This window comes from Amphimedon queenslandica, unplaced genomic scaffold, assembly GCF_000090795.2.
Source record: "Amphimedon queenslandica unplaced genomic scaffold, v1.1 AMPQUscaffold_13421, whole genome shotgun sequence".
Classification (NCBI taxonomy): Eukaryota; Metazoa; Porifera; class Demospongiae; order Haplosclerida; family Niphatidae; genus Amphimedon; species Amphimedon queenslandica.
This window is the reverse complement of record NW_003546343.1, coordinates 14,970-39,923: the sequence shown is the minus strand read 5'-3', so window position 1 is coordinate 39,923 and position 24,954 is coordinate 14,970. Positions and strand designations below refer to the sequence as shown.

At 35.1% G+C, this 24,954-nt stretch overlaps 4 protein-coding genes across 4 annotated transcripts; 2 read left to right on the top strand and 2 right to left on the bottom strand.

Moving 5' to 3' along the window:
- The first annotated feature begins 1 nt into the window (after position 1).
- On the top strand, positions 2 to 10,658 carry LOC100638770 (mucin-5AC-like). The gene is made up of 27 exons (XM_011405481.2): positions 2 to 93; positions 144 to 205; positions 263 to 381; positions 466 to 3,191; positions 3,298 to 3,461; positions 3,660 to 3,770; positions 3,836 to 4,373; positions 4,480 to 4,602; positions 4,650 to 4,698; positions 4,816 to 4,931; positions 5,372 to 5,494; positions 5,688 to 5,739; positions 5,789 to 5,832; positions 5,876 to 6,500; positions 6,618 to 6,718; positions 6,778 to 6,834; positions 6,946 to 7,020; positions 7,110 to 7,223; positions 7,279 to 7,404; positions 8,030 to 8,116; positions 8,172 to 8,234; positions 8,439 to 8,558; positions 9,949 to 10,020; positions 10,109 to 10,180; positions 10,244 to 10,301; positions 10,455 to 10,525; positions 10,588 to 10,658. The coding sequence occupies exons 1-27, from the start codon at positions 34 to 36 to the stop codon at positions 10,630 to 10,632; spliced, it is 5,973 nt and encodes a 1,990-aa protein (XP_011403783.2). The 5' UTR covers positions 2 to 33; the 3' UTR covers positions 10,633 to 10,658.
- LOC109581752 (uncharacterized) lies at positions 8,804 to 9,928 on the bottom strand. Its single transcript, XM_019996129.1, has 2 exons — positions 9,486 to 9,928; positions 8,804 to 9,438 (listed from the first exon to the last, which is right to left on the bottom strand). The coding sequence occupies exons 1-2, from the start codon at positions 9,490 to 9,492 to the stop codon at positions 8,975 to 8,977; spliced, it is 471 nt and encodes a 156-aa protein (XP_019851688.1). The 5' UTR covers positions 9,493 to 9,928; the 3' UTR covers positions 8,804 to 8,974.
- On the bottom strand, positions 10,582 to 24,954 carry LOC109581750 (calcineurin-binding protein cabin-1-like). The gene is made up of 51 exons (XM_019996127.1): positions 24,780 to 24,954; positions 22,702 to 22,815; positions 22,496 to 22,603; positions 22,349 to 22,450; positions 22,180 to 22,258; positions 22,069 to 22,122; positions 21,951 to 22,020; positions 21,865 to 21,904; positions 21,722 to 21,825; positions 21,597 to 21,669; positions 21,482 to 21,539; positions 21,308 to 21,370; positions 21,139 to 21,218; positions 21,002 to 21,072; positions 20,754 to 20,837; positions 20,656 to 20,666; positions 20,486 to 20,555; positions 20,376 to 20,438; positions 20,201 to 20,278; positions 20,074 to 20,113; positions 19,840 to 19,990; positions 19,667 to 19,737; positions 19,475 to 19,604; positions 19,378 to 19,430; positions 19,212 to 19,295; positions 18,296 to 18,427; positions 17,972 to 18,087; positions 17,805 to 17,883; positions 17,650 to 17,744; positions 16,530 to 17,534; positions 16,305 to 16,410; positions 16,152 to 16,250; positions 15,971 to 16,072; positions 15,785 to 15,836; positions 15,594 to 15,672; positions 15,434 to 15,496; positions 14,561 to 14,672; positions 14,414 to 14,472; positions 14,297 to 14,351; positions 14,162 to 14,215; positions 13,847 to 14,053; positions 12,683 to 12,769; positions 11,782 to 12,630; positions 11,570 to 11,665; positions 11,484 to 11,518; positions 11,309 to 11,437; positions 11,216 to 11,258; positions 11,131 to 11,173; positions 10,973 to 11,073; positions 10,860 to 10,913; positions 10,582 to 10,785 (listed from the first exon to the last, which is right to left on the bottom strand). Exons 1-51 carry the CDS (start codon positions 24,873 to 24,875, stop codon positions 10,660 to 10,662), a joined length of 5,925 nt encoding a protein of 1,974 aa, XP_019851686.1. The 5' UTR covers positions 24,876 to 24,954; the 3' UTR covers positions 10,582 to 10,659.
- On the top strand, positions 23,135 to 24,317 carry LOC100638642 (eukaryotic translation initiation factor 4 gamma-like). The gene has a single exon (XM_003386393.3). It carries the CDS (start codon positions 23,171 to 23,173, stop codon positions 24,161 to 24,163), a length of 993 nt encoding a protein of 330 aa, XP_003386441.1. The 5' UTR covers positions 23,135 to 23,170; the 3' UTR covers positions 24,164 to 24,317.

Here is a 24,954-nt window from a genome sequence, read left to right as displayed (position 1 = left end):
CTTCACCACTCCCTACTCCCACATCTATAAAAAATGGCTACTTTATCGGATCTTTATTGTAAAATATGTAGGCTTTACTTCACTTCTAGGCTGGTATGATGAGACATTATTCCTTTATATTTGATTCTTATTACTTTTTGTAGAAGTTTGTGGAGCACTCGCTCTCCATTCAGCACCACACAGTCATGGAAGAGAGGGGAATGAGGTCAGTATGTATAAGTGGATTATGTATAATAATGAATTCCTCTTATTTTCATTACAGGCAGCATGCTTGTGAATTATGTTCCTCTCCTATTTATAATTTTCACACCTTTATAGAACATGTGAAATCCTCAATTCATGTGGATAAGCTTTCAAAGCTTTCGTCTCAATTTAAAGAAGGTAAAAATGTATTTTTATCACTTTTAGTCCCTCAAAATTAAATTACAATACTAGTATTTGAGTATTTTGTTTGTATATTCATAGAACAATTAGTGCTGTCTCGTGGCCCTCTATTACCACATCCACAATCTCATCCTATGCCAGGTCAACCTCATAATCATGGGGTATTACCTACACCTCCTCAATCTCATGTCTTCCCTTCACATTCTCATCCTCCGCCATTCAGTGATCCTCCTGTATTGTCACATCCTCCAGTTTCCAATGATGTTCATGTTTCATTTCATTCGTCTCAACCTTTCCCACCTTCTTCTCGTCCTTCATCTTATAATCCACCTCACACTTCCTCTTTTCGTCAATCTACTTGTCCTCAGTCTAATCCGGTATGTACAACACGACCTTCACTTCAATCAGTTTCTGTTAAAACGCAGACTGTAGCTCCACCCATTAAAACGCAGTCTGTAGCTCCACCCATTAAAATGCAGTCTGTAGCTCCACCCACCAAAATGCAGGCTGTAGCTCCACCCACTAAAATGCAGGCTGTAGCTCCACCCACTAAAATGCAGGCTGTAGCTCCACCCACTAAAATGCAGGCTGTAGCTCCACCCATTAAAACACAGGCTGTAGCTCCACCCATTAAAACACAGGCTGTAGCTCCACCCATTAAAACACAGGCTGTAGCTCCACCCATTAAAACACAGGCTGTAGCTCCACCCATTAAAACGCAGTCTATAGCTCCACCCATTAAAATGCAGTCTGTAATTCCACCCATTAAAACACAGGCTGTAGCTCCACCCACTAAAATGCAACCTGTAGCTCCACCCACTAAACCGCAACCTGTAGCTCCACCCACTAAAATGCAGGCTGTAGTTCTACCCACTAAATCACAGACTGTAGCTCCACCCACTAAATCTGTAGCTTCACCAGCTCCACCCTCTAAACCGCAAACTGTAACTCCTGCTAAATCACAGGAATTAACTGCATCCAATAAAGTAGTTTCATCCATCAACTCACAGACATCAGTAGCCACAGCAACCAAGGCATCAGTAGCCACAGCAACCAAGTCACATACTCCAGCTGCTATTAAGAATCCTCCTCCTCCTAGTGCTGCCACTTCTAATGCTCCCACATCAAATAATACTCCAACAACTACTCATAAAGTATATAGAGTACTGACTCATCCCCCTGAACAGTCATCATTTGCTCAAACACATTCTCCAATTCCACATTCTCTCCCAACCAAGTCTTACCCTCCAAATGCAAGGCCACCTTTATCTAATCCTGCTCGCGATTCTTCAGTAAGCAATCAGGATGAGCTGAGACTAAAGATATTGAAGCACACAGAGGATCAGAAAGCGAAACAACAGGAAACGAATCAAATGAAACAGAAGCTGCATTATTATGCCAGAAGGATAATAGTCCCTGGAGATACTACTTTTGAGCCACCGAAAAAGGCAAGCAAGACCACCACCGCTTCTGTGCCGAAGGTATCCTCTTCAGCAAGTGCTATCAATGTTCAGTCTATAACTAGCAGCACTAGTGGTCCTCCTACAGGTAGGAGCGTACTCACTGGCTCTAGCAATTATTCTGATACTATTATAAGCTCAACAGTCCCAACTGTAATTACTGATAGTCTTAAGAGTAGCCCTACCAGTACTACTGCCAGTATTGGTGCTCCCCTTTCTTACACTAGTAGCAGTAAGACTAAAACGAATACAACTATACCTGATCCAATTGATATGGATACATGTACTTCTTCAGTCTCCACTTCAACAAAGGGAAGTCTCTTCATCACCAGCCCTATGGAGAGTAATGCTGTTAGTGCTGGGCTTAAGAGGAAGAACGAGCCACCATTGATTGGGTCTCCTGTTGTGAAAATATCAAGACTAACCACAAGCAATAGTCCACACAGTAGAGGAAGCACAGCTATACCTAGAACTGAATCAGACATCAATAAACCTGTATCGAGTCCTGTTTCAACACCAAAGACTAGTACTGGATCAAGTACTGTTTCAACACCAAAGACTAGTACTGGATCGAGTCCTGTTTCAACACCAAAGACTAGTACTGGATTTAGTACTGTTTCAATACCAAAGACTAGTTCAACACCAAAGACTAGTACTGGATTGAGTACTGTTTCAACACCACAGACTAGTACTGGATCGAATCCTGTTTCAACACCAAAGACTAGTACTGGATTGAGTACTGTTTCAACACCAAAGACTAGTACTGGATTGAGTACTGTTTCAACACCAAAGACTAGTACTGGATCGAATCCTGTTTCAACACCAAAGACTAGTACTGGATTGAGTACTGTTTCAACACCAAAGATTAGTACTGGATTGAGTACTGTTTCAACACCAAAGACTAGTACTGGATTGAGTACTGTTTCAACACCAAAAACTAGTACTGGATCAAGTACTGTTTCAACACCAAAGATTAGTACTGGATCGAATATTGTTTCAACACCAAAAACTAGTACTGGATCAAGTACTGTTTCAACGCCAAAGTCTAGTACTGGATTGAATCCTGTTTCAACACCAAAGACTAGTACTGCATCAAGTACTGTTTCAACACCAAAGACTAGTACTGGATCAAGTACTGTTTCAACGCCAAAGACTAGTACTGGATCGAGTACTGTTTTAACATTAAAAACTAGCACTGGATTGGGTACTGTTTCAGCATCAAAAACTAATACCACTGGAACAAGCACTGTTTCAAAGCCAAAGAATAGTACTGGATCAAGTACTGACTATACTGTTGTTATGGTTGAACCTCCTGTGAGATTTTCTGATATTGATGGGCATAATGAAGTAAGTCACCAATAATATCTTGCTCTGATGGCAGCAAATTATTTTAAAAGCTACACATTCAGTAATTAGCATACTATGATGTTGAATTGTTAATCTTTTTATTCAGCTAGCAGATAAATCTACATCACCAATAGTACGTGTACCGCCAATAGCAGAGTCTGGTATGGCTGTGTCATTGAGTGATCTGATGAAGGACATTATTGAAGGTGCCAGACAACTGGAGAACATTAGTCTTAGTCATTTACCAACTTCAGAGCCTCAGCTATCAAAGTTAGTCTTTCAGTATAATTATTAACAGATTTAGTAGTACCATTACAAGCATCATGTATAGATTAAGAGCACTCTTTCATGACTGAGCTATAGCCCCTTGTTTAAACATTATTTTTTTCGTTCAGGCTTTTGGCCTTTGATAATGAATGTCATCTGTATGCAACTATCACTTATTTATAACTTTTTAATTTTATGCAGAGAAGGAAAAGCAATATCATCACCTCCTCCAGCATTAGCGTCTAAGGATTCATGTCATTTTAAGGATAAGAATGGTCATAAATGTAGCCTCCCTATAGTTCAGGGAAATAAGTTAGTTATTACTTTGATAATGAATTGCACGTTAGCTTTAATCTAATCAATGTTTTTGTGTATAGGTTGTGTATTGACCATTTGAAAGAATTCGAAAGTATGATGGGAAAAGATTTAGCTACCAATTCCGTAGGAAAAGGAAGGCAAGGTGTAGCAGGCTTTGTTGGTCAATCTGAAAAAGCATCTTCTGTCAAAAGTGGAAAAAAGAAAAAAGGCAGCCAAAGTAGCAGTAACCTTGATTCTGCAACTCCAGTAGATGCGTCACTTCCTAATCCTCCTTCTAATACCAATAGTACTAATGCAACTGGTCCTAGTGTTAATATTACTGGTCCCAATGTTAATATCACTGGTCCCAATGCTAATAGTGGGGCTACTGGTGATGGTGTTGCAGTTACTACTGGTATAGCTATTACTAGTTCTGGCACCCAAAATACTATCAGTACTGGTAATGTCAGTACTATTATTACTGGTAATACTGTCACTGGCAGTATTAGCACTGAATCTACTAGTGGTACTGATGGTAGTAGGAAATTGTCATCAAGTAAGGAAAGGATTGGATTGCACTCATCAATATCAGAGCTAAATGCAAGAGAAGAAAGTGTGGTAAGCAATTTATAGATTATTGATTATCTACATTGTGTACTGCTAATTGCTAGTTCCTGTGTCCAGTGTATAGGACAATAGTAATTTAATATCTCCTTTCTCTTAGCAAAAGTCATTAGCTACTGCAGAGAACAGTTTAACTGATGTGATCAGATGCATCGAGGAATTAGATGCCTTGGATTATCTATCGATTCAGCACGGGACAAAGTTGCAAGAAAGACTAAAAGAAGTATGTATTCATTAAATAACTCCTGGTTTTATGATCTTTCCTTCAAGAGTAAAGCCAACTATCATCAATCAGTAGAGCAGTGCAATATTCTGTCAAGTAAGATACTATACAATCTATTTGTGCTGTTTCTTAATTCATGCATTTACCATATCTGGTGACTTCTTTGACTAACAGTTATTCTTAAAATTATTAATTTTATGTTTCTGCTTTTAGAGAAGCTTTTAGAAGAGACAGTTTCATTACAGGATAAGCCGAGTAAGAGCTCATGTAATTCTAATGTTGAAACTATAGAAAAGTTGGATAAGTTGCACAAAGAACAAGGACCGATGGTATGATTTACTAATGATGCATACAATTTTACATAAGCTGTACAGGGTCTTTTGACAAAAATGGCTAAGAGAGAATTCTCCATTTATATATATATTTTTTGATACATATACATGTTCTTATATTGCGTAGAAAGTTTAAGCTGATTCCAATCAAGTTTGGATTTTTTTACAAATTTTTAAAGTTGCTCCAAAATTGGGCCGAAGTCCCTGTACTATAGTACAGGGTCGTCAGCCAAATTTCACCAAAAATGACTAGGAGAGAATTCTCCATTTTTATAATTTTTTCTAATACATATACATGTTCTTATGTTGCGTAGAAAGTTTGAGCTGATTCCGATCAAGTTTGGATTTTTTACGAATTTTTAAAAGTTGCTCCAAAATTGGGCCATGAAGGGCCATGCATGTATACTGTATAATAATTATAATTCTTGTCTTTATAGCTATTGAGTCTGAAGGAGTTAGCCACTTGTTACGATAAAGTACTGATGAGTAGAGTAACCATGCAGTCAGGATATGATGGACTTCTAGTTAGGAAAGAAAAACTAATGAAAGAATGTGAAGAGGTGAATCCACACAGACACAAATACATACCCTGTGTTTTGTACTGTCCTTGTATCATTATAAGATAGAAATATTGGCCATTTTGGTGAAGAAACAGTCAATACAAATCTGCAGTTTTTAAATATAAAATTTGCTAATTTGCATATGAATTTACTTAGATTAAATATGCATGTTACTGTCTTTATTGTTTTTTAGTACACAAGAGAATATCAGGAGATTTTGGGACTGAAGCAAACTCTTTTATATAGTAAGACAATGAATCCTACATTTATTTATTTCGTTTGATATTTAATTAGGGAAATATTCTTCCAAATATATCAGTAATCCGGTCAAGAAAGAAGTTAGAATTATCTTTTGTATTATAACATTATGAATTATTATAGAAACTTCAAGCTGATCTAGAGCCAATGGATACTGGCTCTCTTGGAAATCCTGAAAAGGATCAGTTATTATCTAGAATGGCACACCTCTCTCAGGCTCTTTTATCTTCTAGCTCTCGTTGTGACTCTACCTCTTCTAGCTCTGTGCCTTCTCCTTTTGACTCAGCGGTTCCTTTAGCTGAGTCTGTCTTTTCTCCTCCTCCTCCTTCTTCTGTTTCTATTGAAGGATCACCATCAGCAACTCTTCATAAAGATACCAAAAGAGATGGAAGTGAGAAGGAGATACCTAATGTTAAGAAAAAACAACAGCTTGATGAGGATCAGCTGCCTTTGAGTAAGAAGAGGAAGGATTCTCAGTCTTTTGATGTTACTTCATCTGCTTCATTGATACAAGTGCATGATATTGAACAAGCACAGCAAGTTGAAACCAACCAGCCAATAAATGAGCCACAGAATACTGGACAAAATACTACTGATGATCAACCACATAATACTGAACAGAATACTGAACAGTCACATGATGCTGAACAGGCACAATATGTACAAGGCACTGAACAACCTCAGGGTAACGATGGACCTCAACAGCATAGTAATGTATCACCTGTGAAGCAGCCAGCTGAAACTTCAAGTAATCATTATGCTTTTTCAATTTTTGTTGCTCTGTAATTAATTGCTTTGTATATGCATAGATATCTTATTTCTACTGTGTAATTTTATTTCTCTCTCTCTCTCTTTTTAATGCTAGTTTTTACTGATCATGGAAATTCTGTTCTTGCTATGAAAGTTCACAACAATAACTTGATTACTTGCTCAATGGATAAATCTGTCAATATATACAATATTGAGGTATAAACACACATTTACATTTAAAGACTGTATAGTTCATTGATACTTGTGTTCATTAGACTGGCAGGATTGTGAAGAAGTTTGCAGCTTATGATAGATCAGTGACTTGCTTAGAAGTAAGTGATGTGTTCCCTTGCATGTACATGTATACTAGCATTACTAGGCTGTGAAATTCTTTTCCAGTTATCATTAAAACTGTCCTATTTTTCTCTCCTTATCTTGTTTAGGTTTATTCAGATAATAATGATACTTATATTTTGTCGGGCTCTAATGATAAATTCATTCACATGACAGATATTGAGGTATTGCATATATATGTAATGTAATTCCTTTATTAATAGCTCATATAATATTAGTATAGTAAATATCTTCATTCATTTTCTTTTTATAGACTGGCAGGGTCTCCAAGTTTAGGTGTGGCTCAAAGCTCATTTACATGGTACTGCACAATCCTTTCCTTTTTATTGCTCTTAGCAATGGATACATTAATGTCATGAATGTCAAGGTAATGGTCTTTAAAGAATAATCCATATTAACATCATCATCACATTTTACTCCAGGATAAATCCATTGTTTGGAAGCAGCAGTGTCATCCATTGGATAAAGCTATCAGTTGTTTGGCAGTTACAGATACTCATTTATTCACTGCTGGGTTCGACTCCACAGTCATCGCTTGGGATATCTATGTGAGACATTTCATGATAGTTGCAAAAACCATGGACTATAGCCTGTAGTTTTTTTTCTGAAAAATGGCTCCGAAATCACTCCAAATTTTTTATTACATTTTTTGATGCAGATTGATGTCCTTATGCTGTGTAGAAAGTTTGAGCTGATTCCGATAAGAAATTTTCAAGTTATGGCCATTTTAAAAAATAGGCCAATTTTTGAAAAATACCCAAGGCTATATAGCCCATGGTTTTTTCCAAAAAATGGCTCCGAAATCACCCCAAATTTTTATTACTTTTTCTGATACATATTGATGTACTTATGCTGTGTAGAAAGTTTGAGCTGATTCCAACAAATATTTTTCGAGTTATGGCCATTTTAAAAAATGGGCCAATTTTTGAAAAATACCCAAGGCTATAGCCCATGGTTTTTTCCAAAAAATGGCTCCAAAATCACCCCAAATTTTTATTACATTTTCTGATACATATTGATATATTTATGCTGTGTAGAAAGTTTGAGCTAATTCCGACAAATATTTTTCGAGTTATGAGCATTATAGTTTCTATTTTCCTTATATAGTTACAGTAGTTGTAAATTATAAATGCAAATAATATTTACATGTAATCCATTCTCTCATTATCACAGGATTTCTTGTCAAAGGGAACAACACCCAAAAATTTCAAGATGTTGTATCAATTTGCTTGTTTTACCAACGTTGTACTCAGTCTGCTGGTAAGAAATGTCATAATTTATTGAAATAATTTTTCTCCATTATATTATGCTGTAGGTTAATAATAATCTATTATATTGTGGCTCTGCTGACTCTACTTTGCAAATATTTGACACTAAGGTACGTCCGTGTCTATGCTGTTAGATCTGGAGACTTTTAGCCCTCCATATTTGGTTTAGGTCTCTTAAAAATAAAACAATCTCCCATTTTTTAGCTTTTAGTCTCTCATATTTAACCTAGGTGTAGGTGTCCTTAAGTCTTCCATTTTAGTGCATGTGTTGTATAAATGTGTAATTATAATATGACTGGTTGTATCTTTGATAGAATTGGACTAGACTTCACAGGATAATGTGTCACAATGACGGTATCTCTAGTATGAAAATTGCTTCTAACGTGCTGATCACTTCAAGCTTTGATAAACTAATTCGATGTTTTGATTTAGAGGTGAGTTGTAGCATAGTATTAGCGTAGGGAATGCCAATACTACATAACAGATGTTACATAGTATTCCCAATGTTACATATTTTTAAATCCATACATTATAATTATTATCAAAAATTCTATTTTGGTTTTGTTTATCAAATCATACAAATTTTCTGTGGTCGTGGTTGGACTGGGCAACTAGCTGCCCATCTCCATATTTGGGCATATTTTGTCTCAGCCACACAAAGCTGTAGACACTACACATCTACAATGAAGATCTGTTTCAGTAATTTGTGTTCTGTACAGAAAAAATGAAAAAAATGAAAACTTGTAACAAAACTTTATGCTTTTAAGTTTTTCACTCACTAAATTAATGCAATACTGCAAAATATTAGCATAAAGTTAGCACTGCATAATGTAGATATTGTTATTCAGTTTTATATCATATCGTCATTATCACGTTCCCTGACTCCATTTGTGTCACAAGCTGCAGCTCCACATGCGACTCCACATCCTATTATATGGGCTAATCCAGATAAGAGAAAAAGAATGCCACAGGCATAGAGCCCAGGCAAATTGTATTCTGCATCATTAGTGTCATTTCCTCCACTGTAAGTTGCTGCAATCCCTATCATGATAGCACCTCCAATCAAGGGAAAGCACCCTAGACAGGTGCAGCATCCATATGCTATCAACAATATAGCATCACGGCACACGGGAACAAATATAAATAGCACTAGGCCAAAAGCTGGTATCAGAGAAATTATGGCACCAGCTGGTGTTACAGGTCCAAAAACATTTGCAAAAACAAGTATTGCAGTCAAGCAATACACACAAAAAGCCAGAAAGCCAGTTATGTTTCCACAGCAGAGGGCACAAGTAGTACAGTCTTTATTTTCACCTATTGAAATAAATAATTTAAGACTGGCATATATAACTAAATCAAACCTTCCATTTCCTTAAATTGTTTTTGAAATTATGTTCAGTAACTTCAGACCACTAAAACTAATGCTTTATTTTATATGTTTCATGTGAATGAGATTCATGACTTATAATGATATTCACTTGGAATACAGTAAATTTTTCACAGTTGTGGTTGTAGAGGTATGTTAAATTCCTGGAATCAATGAATTTAGTTTAATACCTGTAGTTGTGAAAACTGAGGGATTTCCTAGAATTAATGAATTTATAGTTTATTGCTATTTTGTAAAAACTGAAGGAAAAAATAACCTAAACAGATAGAATGAATAAAAGGCGCCTATTTTATCACTAATCACACCATGCTGCCATTAGTTTTGTAAAGAGAAATGAACAATTACACTTTATGCATGTAAACATAAACATGTGATTGTATGCATACTATACATGCAAGACATTTCTATCTGTTTTATGATGACTTTTATCATTATAGACTTTGGAACTGATTCAAGTCTATGGTGGTCACTCTGATAGGATCTATTCAATGGCCATTGCTAATGGAATGGTTAGTATCATAATAATAATTGCATGTATTATACATAATGTTTTGTTTGAAAGGTATGCACATGAATTGATTGCATTTTTTTTGATAGATTTTTACTGGTTCTAAGGATGGAAGCATAAAGATGATCAAGCTGGACTTGTCAAATTCTTTTCAATGCAAGGCAAGTACAGGTGTTTTATGTATAAAAATTGTTAGAGTTATTATTATTCCCAATTCACTATAGTGGTCAGACTGTAATTTAAAGTTTGGAATACAAAGTCATCTTTTGGATCATTTAAAGAGTAAGTAACTAAAGCATGTGTCCTGATATTAATAATAAGTTTATTATTTCTGTGTGTGCTTCTTGCTTGTAAGGGTACATCCGCTCATGGTTTTTGTAATGCATTAAACTGAAAGAAGCAATTCTTTTTAAGATTATTGATTTATTGTTACAGGTCATTGTCCTGCAGCTGGGAAGAAAGAAAAGTGTCTATGGAATGATTGCCAAATTTTCACATCATCAATGGTATTATTATAATAATTACAATAATTTTACATTATTTGTTTCTTTTTTTCTATCTATTATAGTATGAACACCTTCAAACTCACTTAGAGCAATCAAATTTTTTTTAATTAAAAAAATATTTTTAAAAGACAAAATTAATGTTGTACAAAGCCAAGGGAAGCAAAGTCTTTGTCCTTGGACAGTGAGCAGTACTTGATACACAGGTCCATTGTGGGCTCATGTGGTAGAGTGAATCCATCCTTTATAAATAGTGCTCTTACCTGCAGCATAATAGGAGAAAGAAAACATTGCTTGTGCATGATATTTTTAATTTGAATTGCTGCTTGCATTTTACCTGCATGTCACTCCATAATCTGTTGAACAGTTTCATCATACATTGTTCAGTTGTCTATAATGTAGTGTGATAAAGGCCAGTTAGTTATAATGTGTATTGCATTCACATTGTACCTTGACTGATTCATCTTTTTTGCCTTCTGCACGTATCAATAAGCCTCTAAGTGTGTTAGCATTAATTAGTAATTTGTGGCAGTGGGGCATTGATCCTAATTCTAAACAATTACTAATGCTTAGCAGTTAATTTGTTGTACAAAAAGGCTGTGATTTACTTGAAGTTAGCAATTTCAAAGTCTGGACACACAAGTGCAGAGCCTAACAATTAAATGATAATGACACTGATTATCATAGACATACCTTAGTGTACATCATTGGCCTCTCGGCTTCCCTCAGATATTGTCTGCATTTGAAAAATATAATAATTGCATATTGGATTCAAATTGAAGGTACTTAGTCTGATCTGGTTTGTTTTTGAGTTGCTGTGCAATGAACAATAGAGATGAGAAATCATTTAATGATGATAACACTTGTAATAGCAATTGAAGACATGATCTTGCATGTGATGAGAAATTACCAGGCCTGTGAAGAGAGAAAGAATGAAGAAAATAGAAGAATGTCTTTTTACCTGTTTATTTCTGTAATCTTTAGCTGCCACATGTTCTGAAAAAATAAATAAAAATAAAATGCTGTATTTGTATAAAGAAAACCAACCTGGAATATGTTTGATTTTAAGGCAAAAATAGGCTGCAGTTTCTCTTGAGTGGCAAAACATTTTGGGAGTGGACCAAGGAGAAACTTCTTAGCTTCCTAATGATAGAAAATGAGTTAGGACATTATGAGTACAACCCCACTCATAAAAAGTAGATGCACTTCACTTCATATGCAACTCAACATATATCTACTGTTATGATAGCAGGTCTTACCTTAGGTTGACCCATTTTATAGAGTGTGCTTGCTAGTCTATACAATGGCTTATAGTATGCTGGGAATTTGACAGCACACAGTGATACCCCATACAAGCACTCTGTGAAGGGATCGACATTATTCATCCTATTGGAGAGCTCATTTTCCTCATCACTGGATTCTTCTTCATGAACAAGAGGAGACTCAGAAACAGAAAACTTTGGAATAGGCTCAATTTGCGGCATAGATTCTACATCAATATTATCCACTGGTGATTTCCTTATTGGAGTTGTAAGAGCAGTATCAGTGTCCATAGCAGTAGGATTATCATCTATAGGAGACTCAGTATTCATGACAGAAGTACAGGGAGTAACCTCCATAGGAGTAGCACCAATGTCTATATCAGTAGTAGTATCAATGGTAGGAGTTGTGGTCTCAGTGGTACCGGTGCCTGTTGCCCTGGAGCTTATAAGAGTAGTAGAAGTGGAAGCAGATTCACTACGATTAGCAGTATACATAAGAGTGTTACCAGTAGAGGTAACACTGAGATTAAAGTTTGAGCCCATTCCTGTACTAGGGGTAGGAGTTGATTCTATACCTTGAATAACAGTACTTGAGGTAGCAATACTTAAGGCAATAGGGACTGGATTACTATCATTCCTACTATAGTATCTCTTCAGTATCATTTTAGACCAGTTCCATAGCTCAGTCAAGTGGAGTCTGCCCAGTGGTATTGATCTCAGTGAGAGCATTCCTTCTCTTATATTTGATAGTCTACTGGTGGACTGAGGATTGAGAGAGAGGCCATGATTATCAGTAGGGAGTGAAAGTAATGCCTTTAGTGACACTGACATGAAGTGATAATGAACCTAATGGATACAATTAGACTAACAACCATCAATTATACTAACACCATCATACCTCTAATGCTTGAATGGCATGGCCTTTACTTAAGACTTCAACAGTTACTGGATACACTGCACCTTCTGAATGAAGAATCTCAGCAGACTAAAACGAAAAAGGTGTTAATTATATAACCCCTATAAACACTCCTTGAAATATTTTGATGTAGGTGACTATAATAATAACAAACAAGGACACTAGTCATAGAATGGCTAAATATAAAAACAGCAACAATTAGTAAGCAATGTAGCATGTTGAAATAATATTTTTATTTTCAATAAAGTACAATAATTGTATGTTAACATAAAAATGAATGGACAGAGTTGCACTAGTTGATACCCATCATTCTCTCATTTCCATGTCTAATAGAGAAACGGTTCAATAGTCTCTCGTTGAATTTACAGAAGATACAAGAACAATAAGGAACAGAGTACACTCTCTCTTCCAATGGGCGAGGGACCACTGGTAATGATACAGACTCCTTTGAATCAGTTTCATTGATACAAGTATTATGATTTAACTTAGCACTGCTAGCTGACTCCATTAAATGATAAATATGTCAATATAAACTGCAGAAGAGACCAATCAGTTGAAACAAAAGCACAGTTACCAACTTCTTTACAATAAATGAGTGAAGACAGGTTATACTACTATTGAGTCACAGTTTGTAGTAGTCACAAAGACTTAGAGACAGATATATATAAGCACCTTACACTATCATAGAGCCACAGTTTGTAGCAGTCACAAAGCAACAATACATACAGTCTTGAGCTAGACACAGTGTGCCATACATAGTCTATTACACAAAGGAGATACAAAGGCACTAACAAGCAACTGTAAAGACAGTCAGGCTGACAGTACATAATATATACAGTACAACTATATTGTGTCTCTCATTATTTGTAGACACATTGTTTCACTGTATAGGCCAGTCTTGTATCTAATTGTCATGCTATGTTAGCATAATATCAGTGCTAATTATGAATAGATCAGCATAAGGCATGGGTATGTACATGTACAATGTATAGACATGTTGCATACATGTAGAAAAAACTATTCTATCAAAAGTTTTACCATTCTATAGGGAATTTAGTAGAAAGTACATTGTACATGTATTCAGTGCATCAGAATATTATTCACAAAGTAAATAATTCACAAAATAGTAACTGCATGCATACTCACTTTAATAAAATGATTAAGTACAATTTGTAACGGTTTCTCCAGCTTCCAGTTAATCTTTCCCAATAGGAAATGATATATCCATGGTTCAGCATGAGAGACTCCTTCCAGTGACAGAGCATGAGTGAACTGATCATGAGCTAGTCTTAGTTTATCAGGCAGGAGCTTCTGACTCCATTCCTGAGTTCCTTTTGATTTATATAACTGAGGCTAAAAAGGAACAATTTTTTGGTAATTTTGATAATAAAAGGTCTATAATCCAATTACAATCACGAAGTATAATAATATTAAAATAGAGGATCAAAGTAAATATCTTACCAAACTCTTAATTTGTGAAGCGAATGATTGCATTGCATAGCAAAAGAACCCAAACTAAAAGAGAGAGGCACACACAGTAAATAATTATAATAAAACAGTAAATATAATAATAAATACAGGTCTATAGCTAATCACCTTCTCCACAACATAGCAGTGTCTGTTGTTAATTTCTAATGCTTTCTGGAAACATCTAAAAAGCACATGAAATCAAACAGGAATATATCAGGACTCTACAATTAGGAGTAGCAGTACCTCACCGCTCCATTTATATTAGCAGACACTAGCTTCTCTACTGTAGTAACAAGATCCCTCTAAGTAATTATAGAATACAGTGAAGACTAACTCTTAAAATAATACACTTTTTTCATGATTATAATTATTCAATGGCTTGTGTCTTACATTCTCAATACGGTCAGTGATCTTTCTTGATTTAGCCAAAGCCAGTCCAGCCCACGAGTCAAACTTGTCAGGCGAATAACACAATGTCAACTGATAATATTTGATTGCTTTACTGTGGTATAAATAATAGAAAAAATACTGGTATACTTTATAGACCAAATTTCATCAAAAATGGCTAGAAAAGAATTCTCCATTTTTATATTCTTTTCTGATGCATATACATGTTTTTATACTGCATAGAAAGTTTGAGCTAATTCTGATCAAGTTTGAATTTTTTACAAATTTATAAAATTGCTCCAAAATCGGGCCAAAGTCCCTGTACTATAGCACAGGGTCATCAGCCAAATTTTGCTAAAAATGACTAGAAGAGAATTCTTCATTTTTATAATATTTTCTGATACATATACATGTACTTATGTTGTGTAGAAAGTTTGAGCTGATTCCGATTAAGTTTGGATTTTTTATGAATTTTTAAAGTTGCTCCAAAATTGGGCCAAAGTCCCTGTACTATATCATCAGCCAAATTTTGCCAAAAATGACTAGGAGAGAATTTGACATTTTTATAATATTTTCTGATACATATACATGTACTTATGTTGTGTAGAAAGTTTGAGCTAATTCCGATCAAGTTTGGATTTTTTACAAATTTTTTAAGTTTCTCCAAAATCAGGCCAAAGTCCCTGTACTATAGTACAGGGTCATCGGCCAAATTTCGCCAAAAATGACTAGGAAAGAATTCTTCATTTTTATATTTTTTCTGATACATATACATGTTCTTATGTTGCATAGAAAGTTTGAATTGATTCCGATCAAGTTTGGATTTTTTACAAATTTTTGAAATTGCAGTTTCTCATAAAATGTGAATGCTCTTACTTATTGTCCATTAGTTTGAGACTGTCATCAGCCAACAAATAATACATCTCTGATATCTTTGACCTGCAATGGAGAGAGAGAGTATATATACACAATTTTTCAACATAATAACACAACATAAATATGATATTTGATCAATAAATACTTATTATATATTTACGTATGTTCAATTGGTGAAGTTGTCATGAGTTCATGAATCGATCCCTCAATATATTTCAATAAATCATCATCACTAACAACTAAAAATAATAATGACAACAATACTAATGCTAATTCTAATTATAAGTTGCTAACATTTGTACATGTACATATAATTTTTACAATTTTATAATCAAATCATGAACTACTCACCTTTTCCTTCGTTAGGGACTACTTCAATCAGTCTTTTATAAAGATTAATCAACTAATATAATAATATAATTATAATAATAACACATGATTTAATGTACTACATTTTAAAAGTTACATGTACATAAAGGCAAAGCAATGATGATGCTATATGATTGTGCACACACAGTGTACCAACAGGTAACTTACTTCAGGAGTTACATCAGGTGATTTCACATCATCAATCGTTGGGATATGAAGAGGACGGAAATATTCAATCAGGGTCAAAGCTCCACTCCAATTGATCTTTATCTAACAAGTACAACATCATTATTAAATGCATCAAGTACAGTACATTACAATAAATAATAAATAAACACTGATAAGGTACCTGTTCACTGTTGTGTTCCAGTAGTCCTTTCTGTTTAGCTTTCTTGGAAGGATAACCATACAGACAGTAGTAGCATTGCTCCAGCTCTAGCAGCAGCATCTATTGGGACAATAGTGTATGCTCTGGTTTATTTTTTGTGGTGATATTTATTACTTCTCTGAGGTTTCGAGTTAGGTTGGTTAAGCTCATCAGTTCAGTCCGTAACTGGCTGACTATGTACAATAGAAATGATCCTTTATCTTGACAGCACCAAGAATAGCTGTATGATATAAAAATGATAGAATTCTGTCAATAAAAGTACTAGAAAATTAAATACACGTATGTACAACAGAGCTAAAACTATATTTGAAACTAGATACACATAATGACAAGCAATACCTTCCTAACTGATCATGAGCCAACTTTAAGAAACACAGTCCAACATCACGTCTGCTGCTAAAACTAAGAGGATTAACTGATTTACTGCCAGGACAAGGAGCAAACAGACTAGTACATGTACCAATAGCTGGTGGAGCTGATAATGGCTGAACATTAAATGATATACCACTACTAGAGGCAGGAGGAGTAGCTAACGGTAATGGAGATACTGTCATAGGTGAAGGAGTAGTAGTGATATTAGGTGATGGTGATGGTTGTGTAGGAGAAGTTGTGAATGGAGCAATGGTAGGTGAGTTTGTAGTTGGAGCATTAGTGGGAGGAGTTATAGCATTAGTGGGAGGAGTTGGAGTAGAAACAGGCGGAGTACTCAGAAGAGAAGGTGTGCTATATGGAGTATCAATAATTGGAGTATATGAGTATGTAGCATCAAGAGTTTGAGGAGAAAGAGGAGCAGAAGGTGCTGGAGATTCGGTTAAATTAAAAAGAGAAGGAGTAGAAACAATGGATGATGTTATAGGATCAATAGCTGAAGATATTAATGGAGTATCAGGAAGTGAACTGGGGAAGACAGGGGGAGGAAGAGGAGGAGGAGTAACAACTGATGGCGATAGAATAGGAGGAGTAACAGCTGATGGTGATAAATTAAGAGGAGCAGTAACTGTGGAGGGTAGAATAGAGGAAGGAAGAGGAGGAGTAACAAGCGATGGAGACAGAATAGGAGGAGTAGCAAGTGAAAGTGATAAATTTGAAAAAGTAGCAGCTGATGATGGTAGAGAGGGTAATATAGAGGGAGGGAGAGGAGGAGGACTTTCAAGTGATGGAGATAAATTAGGAGAAGTTATGGTTGATGAAGACACATGTAGTGTAGCAGGAGTAGCAACTGATGATGATAAAGAGGGTAGAATAGAAGGAGGGAGAGGAGGAGGAGTTTCAAGTGATGGAGATAAATTAGAAGGAGTAGGAGGAACAGGAGAAGACATCACTTCAGTATCAACCCATTCATCACTAAAAATAAAAAAAACAATAACTAACATTTTACATAGCGTACATGCACTTTCATGTACATGTGTACATAAACATGAATAAAGTCATTAAATTATAGTAAGATATCAATACTTACAATGATATTACAGTGTGCAGTAGCTTCCATGGCAGTATAGTAGGAAGATGAGAGCTATGTGGAGTATCTACTAACTCTTGTACAGCATAAAGTGTCTAGTATACAGTGAATACAGTAATAATGATATCTTATTATTGATGAATTATAATGTATACCTTTATGATAGATATGACTAGTAATTGTGTTACTCTAGAATCTGTCTTTATGAATAAACTGGTTTCAGAATCAATACACCTAATAATAAAAACCCATTAGTTACATTGTCACGAAATCCGTGACAAGCAAAAATCTGTACGTACATGTAGATGCATGCTAAACTAACTTGCTGATTGTAGTGTAGAGATAAGAAAGACTCTTACACCACTGGTCTGAGTGGCCATCACGTTGATAGCATATTAATAATTCAATCAGAAAATGAACTGAATAGTAATAACAATCCTACAATAAAAAAAGGATTTTATATAATCATCAAAAACTCACTCATTGCCCATTCATTTACATGTACATTAAATAGTGTAAAAAGTACATGTATCCTAGATCAAACACAGTAGAATAAAATCTTCATACATACATGTAGTACAGTGTAGGGCAAAAAATTGTATATGTACATGTACACAATATTTTCCTCATTCTTTGGTTATCTTACACTGTATCTATTCAGTTTGAATAAAGAGTTTAAGAGATACTGAATACCATGAAACCCACTGCTGTTGCTTGAGTTCCCTCTACTGCTAGAGCTAGTACCAGTACTACTGGACTGTAATGAACCTAAGAAAAACTAAAAAGAAATTAATAGAACATGTACTAGAGCCAGTGTTTCCCACAAAGCATGCTAAGTGAGCTAAACAGCATGAGCTTCATGAGCTGACAAGCACTACAATACAGTACATGGCATTTGGAGCAACTTTGAAAATTCGTAAAAAATCTAAACTTGATCGGAATCAGTTCAAACTTTCTACACAACATAAGAACATGTATATGCATCAGAAAATGTAATAAAAATGGAGAATTCTCTCCTAGTCATTTTTGGTGAAATTTGGCTGATGACCCTGTACTATAGTACAGGGACTTTGGCCTGATTTCGGAGCAACTTTAAAAATTCGTAAAAAATCTAAACTTGATCTGAATCAGCTCAAACTTTCTACACAGCATAAGTACATGTATATGTATCAGAAAATGTAATAAAAATTGAGAATTCTCTCCTAGTCATTTTTGGTAAAATTTGGTCGATGACCCTGTACTATAGTACAGGGACTTTGGCCTGATTTCGGAGCAACTTTAAAAATTCGTAAAAAATCTAAACTTGGTCGGAATCAACTCAAACTTTCTACACAGCATAAGTACATGTATATGTATCAGAAAATGTAATAAAAATGGAGAATTCTCTCCTAGTCATTTTTGGTAAAATTTGGCCGATGACCCTGTACTATAGTACAGGGACTTTGGCTCAATTTTGGAGCAACTTTTAAAATTTGTAAAAAATCTAAACTTGATCAGAATCAACTCAAACTTTCTACGCAACATAAGAACATGTATATGTATCAGAAAATGTATGTACTTACTTCAGTATAAGACTCCTGACTAAGTGATGGTAGCAGTATATCTACTACACTCTCTAACTCCTCCTTCTCATAACATAACTGTACCTACACGTACATACATGTACATGTACATGTACATGTACATATGCATAATGTCAGACAATAAACAAACTCTACATTCACTTACTTTTTCAAGTGATATTAGTTGCTCAAGTGATTCTATTTTCCTTGCAATTTTAGCTGTTGAATTATAATAGAATTAATTTATTGTCATGCATTAATACCTTCAGTAATGATGCTGTCATTATTACAGTTCAGCAGGTTAATATAAGTAGGAAAGGCATTAGTGTCATTCGTATCATGAGTCTCCATATCAGTGGAATCATCCTTCAGTGAAACCAATAGATCACTGCACTGTATAATAATAATAAATAAATAAATAAATAAATAAATAATAAGTATAACGTATTTCTAACCTTTTGAAAATATGTCACAGCATTTTGTTTATCTTTTTTCAATGAGGCCCATTTTCCTTTGAGCCACTCAACTAGAATATAAAAGTTAAACCAAAAATAAAATAAACAACTATAAATTATAATACAAGTATAATATGTACATGTACATGTACACAATTCAGGTATAAATTAACCTCTTATTTTTGATGTCTGTGTCTTCTTCTGGTAATACTGTACAAACAGGAGACACTTGTTGAAGCATGAGGGCAAAGAGCTGAGGAGGGCAGGGGCTGACTTTGAGGAGGAAGAGACATCAATTTTAAGCTCCAAATAAGAGAGAGCAATCTACAGAATAAAGGAAAGAAATCATGTTTGTACACGTACATCTGACATTCAACATTAATCAATAAAAAAACAAAATGACATACCATAAAGAGTTGATCAGCATAACCTGCATCAGTTGATGCACTAGAAATAAAACAATAACAAGCAAAAAGTATAGTTTTAATAAAATTAAAATGACGTGTATTATAGTGAATCCATTGCTACACTAACCAGAACAATGAAGGATAGTTGAGATGAACATGAACCAATTCATAACATTCAATGAAGATTTGAGGATCAGTCTTTGACCTACATGGACATATAAATGTGTAAAATAGTATTAATACTACATGTACATGTATGTGTACATGTAAATGATTTAATTGTACATTTTGCATTAACTTACCATCTCTGGTCATAGTAGGACGACAATGTGTAAAGGAACTCAGTAATAAGATGAACAATACCACTAGGAGAATGTGTACACTGTACTTGTAAGTGCAAGAGAGTCCTTACTTGTTGCTATAATGAGACTCAACGAAATCTTTAACAATAACTGACTCATTGAATGAGTTTAAACTATTATCTAAAGATAAGCACACACATGTACATGTACATGTATTAACACACACACACCCACACACACACACACACACACACACACACACACACACACACTCTATTACCTGGACCATTTCTACAGTGTATGTGCATATAGTAAGGGAGAAAGAAATGAGAATAGAAGAGAGATGAGATGTAATAGTAATATTTTAGTGTGTATTACTTTGAAGATGATTCCTCCTTATCTTTATTACTTGACTTAGCAACCAGAGGAGCTACTTGACTCAGATCAGGACATTCACTAAGTCTAATCAGTAATGAATTAATACATTAATATAATCTATTATGTGATGTATATATCTTTAATTATACAAGTAAGGTTGTGATGCATTCAATGGCTGTCAGTGATAGAGTAACTGTTGCATTGTTTGAATGTGCAGAGATGGAAAGATTAGCTTTATGAATACTGACCTCAGGTGAGGGGGAAGATAATCACGAATCATTTGAAAGTAATCCTGAGTCTCTTTCTCTTTACCTTTAACCTAGAGAAATGAAAAAAGAGGAGATGAGAGAGGGAGGTGAAAAGGGCATATTATAGATGATCTTACTCTTGTTGATCGTCTCTTTGGTGCTGAATACAAATCACTATCAAATTGAAGGCGTCTCTTCCTCTCTGCAGTTGGTACCTCTAGCAAATGAAACAAAACTCAAGTACATGTACATGTACATATGAAGGTTGTATAGACTTATTTCTTGCTCTTTAAGAGTATGTACTACCTTTAGAAGGAGAGACTATGTCACTAGGTCCAGGAGTAGCTCCAGCATTATCTGATTTCATATCTACAGTGTAAGGCATACAATTCTAATGTTAATCAGTTATATTTGTATAATATGTACATGTACATATACTTTCATTGTATAAAATATACCCTATACTTTTCTTCTACTTGCCTTGTGTTTTAGCATCATCAAGAGCATGATATAATGACACACTGCATGTCAGTGAGGGCTAAAATAAGTAACAGTTCATTCATTATTAAATATATGTACATGTACATGCACATACCTGACCAGTTCTCTCTGAATACTTTAAGCACTGCTGATAAGTCGAAATGAGGAACTTTCCCAATGAAGTAACACTATAAGAAAAGAATCATAAATCCAGTGAACTAAAAGCAATAATGCTACTACCTCATTAATTTTATCTTATTGTTGGGTGATATTGATTCAGGTAGCAGTGTGACCTGCTCAAGCAATTGATAAGACCTTTGCAACTCTTTTACTTCAACAAGTATCTGAGGAAAGAACCATCACACAATTACTAAATCATTTACTTTATCATTGGGTGGGATAACAGGATTAGCATCAAGGTGTCTGAAAATACACATATACAATAATATCAAGAGTAAATGATGCTTACATTCTTAATTTTGGTTCTTGATATAAGAAGTTAGGATTCATCTTTGTAATGTGTTTCAATACAAAAAGACCTAAGGGAATAAATCAACCTTCTCTTATATAAATAAAGCAGCTGTTACCTCTAGAGTAATGTGGATTAAACTGAAGAGCCATCAATACAGCTTGAAGACAAGCTAGCAAAATAATAATAATAATAACAATAATATAATTATAAAAATAGCAGCATTTACCATGGTAATCCTTGAGGGCTAACAATACTGTGAAATAAAGATCAACAGATGGCCAGTACTGATTATTACAATGAATACTCTAGAGTAGAAGAAGGAGAATGAAAAATAGGAGAGGGAAGGGTAAAATAGAAAAGAAATTAATTGGTGGAAAAATGTGTATTGTAAATACTTTTTCCAGTGATCTTCTCATGATATTGAGATCACCTAATGATCCAGCAGCCACTGCTAACTGATACCACAATAGAGTGTCAGTATCATCAATCTTTGACGCCTATTCAAATAAAATATACATGTATACACATGTACATGTACATACCTCAAGATATGCTGAGACAGCAGTGGGCATATCATCTCTCTCTTTCGCTATACTAGCAAGATTCTTGAGAATAAAGAACTTTATTTTCTGCAAGACGCCAGCTTCATCCTATCAGTAATACAGTAAAAATAAATCAGATTATTCATGTACATGTACATGTACATTATGTACATGTACATGTACATGTACATTGTGTATCCGCTTACATTTTCAATGACAGGAGAACAAAGAATGTCACAATAGAGAGACTTTGCCTTATCAAGATGACCCTCTTGTTGCTCCTTAACAGCTTCATGGTAGAGCTTTAACAAAGCTGACTCCTACATTAAGAGAGAGGGGGGGAGAGGGAGGGAGAGAGGGGGAGAGGGAAGAGAGAGAGAGAGAGAGGGAGGGAGAGAATAACATAAGCTACATGTAGCTGGCAGTGGTAGTTATCTCAAAATTGAGCATCTAGTCACATAGAAATTCACGGAAGAAGAGACAGTGTAAATATACAACCAATAACAATGAAGTACACACAACACATGCACAGACACACACGTACTTACATGTACATACAAGTACATGTACATGTACATGCTTGATGTATGGATTCAATGAGGAAATGCTACAGTATAAAAGGACCATAAGAAATAGTCATTTGTTACTAAGAGAGAGACAGTAGCACAATCAAAGATGATACTCAAAATACTCTGTCTCCTCTTAATCTTTGATCAGCTGTGCACTGGATTGCCTGTTGACAGTCCAAATGAAGACAAGAATAAAATGACAGAGCTTGGAAAGGAGCTGGATGTACAGAGCAGCAAAGAGAAGGACATGAAGTCACAAGAAAAGGACACAAAATGGGAGGAGGTCGAATCTCACGAGGCCAAAGGGCAGGACGATAAAGAGCAGCTTAAAGCTAAGCTAGAGAGTAAAGAGAAAGCAGCCATTGAAGCAAAACAAGTGAAAGAGCAAAAAGCAGAGCTGGAGTATAAGCGGAAGCTAGCCAAGATACAAAAAATTAAAAAGCAAAAAGCAAAGCTGGAAGTCAAGATGAAAATACAAGGAGAGAAAGCTCGAGAGCAGAAGATAGAATCTGAGCGCAAGCAAAAGCTAGCTCAAGAGCAAGGAGGCTCTGATGAAAAAGGAGCAAAAACAAAGCAAAAAATGAAGACACAAGAAGTTATAAAAGAGGAGAAAGCAGAGACAGAGGAAAAGGCCAAGGAAGACACAAAAACACAGAAGACGGTAGTGCCAAAAGTTAAAGTTGAAGAAGTAGGAGAGAAAGCAAAAACGAGCTCGGGAAAGAACCAAAAAATAAAAGCAGAGGGAGCTAAAGGAAAGCTGGAAATAAATAAAGTCCAAGGCCAGCAGACTGAAGAGTTGGAGCGAAAACAAAAAATAGCTCAGAAAATGGAAGCAGCTGAAATGAAACGAAAGCAACAAGTGGCACTAGAAATACAAACACAAAAGGCAAAAGAAGAGAGAGCAGAGTTGGAGCGAAAACAGCAAATAATCCAAGAAATTGAAGCACAGAAAGTTAACAAGCAGATGAAAGAAGAATCAAAAGCTCAAGAGGATAAAGACACAAAAGCTCAAGAAGAAGGTTGCAGTGATGTCGATGGAGGTGATGTGGTTACCATACCTGTCGCAATGAATGAAGGCAAGAAGCCACTAAAAGGCTAAAATTATGTGAAAGGGGCTTCCTCAAAAGGACATAATCAGTAAAAATGTACTGGAACTGTAGCAGTTTTATAATCATTTCTTTTACTGTAATCTTTTTCTATTCAGTAGTGATTGAGAGATTTTTTTTCATAACAAAAAAGAGCAAGCAAAAATATTTACACTAATACTATTATAGTATAGGAACTTTAGTCAGATTTTGGAGCAACTTTAAAAATTCGTAAAAAATCCAAACTTGATCGGAATGGCCTCAAACTTTCTACACAACATGAAAACATGTATATGCATTAGAAAATGTAATAAAAATGGAGAATTCTATCTTAGCCATTTTTAGCACAATTTGGCCAAACTCCCTGTACTATAGTACAGGGTCATCGGCCAAATTTCACCAAAAATGACTAGGAGAGAATTCTCCATTTTTATTACATTTTCTGATGCATATACATGTTTTCATGTTGTGTAGAAAGTTTGAGGCCATTCCGATCAAGTTTAGATTTTTTACAATTTTTTTTAAATTTAAAAATTCAGTAAATTGATCTTGAAATTGACACCAAACCTCATAGTTACTAGTTACATGTATTGCTAGCTGCCCACTGTTAAATTATAGGCATTTACATACTTGAGCTTCTCTTGTTGGCTGAGATGATTTGTCTGAACGACATGATTGAGAGCCAGTGTCACTATCTTGCTTGTTAAGAGCAGAAAATCGTATCATATTGCACCAAACTGCCTTTCACTTTGCCGCCATTTTGAGGGTTAAATATTTCAAACCTAGAATTAATTATTCTGCGTGG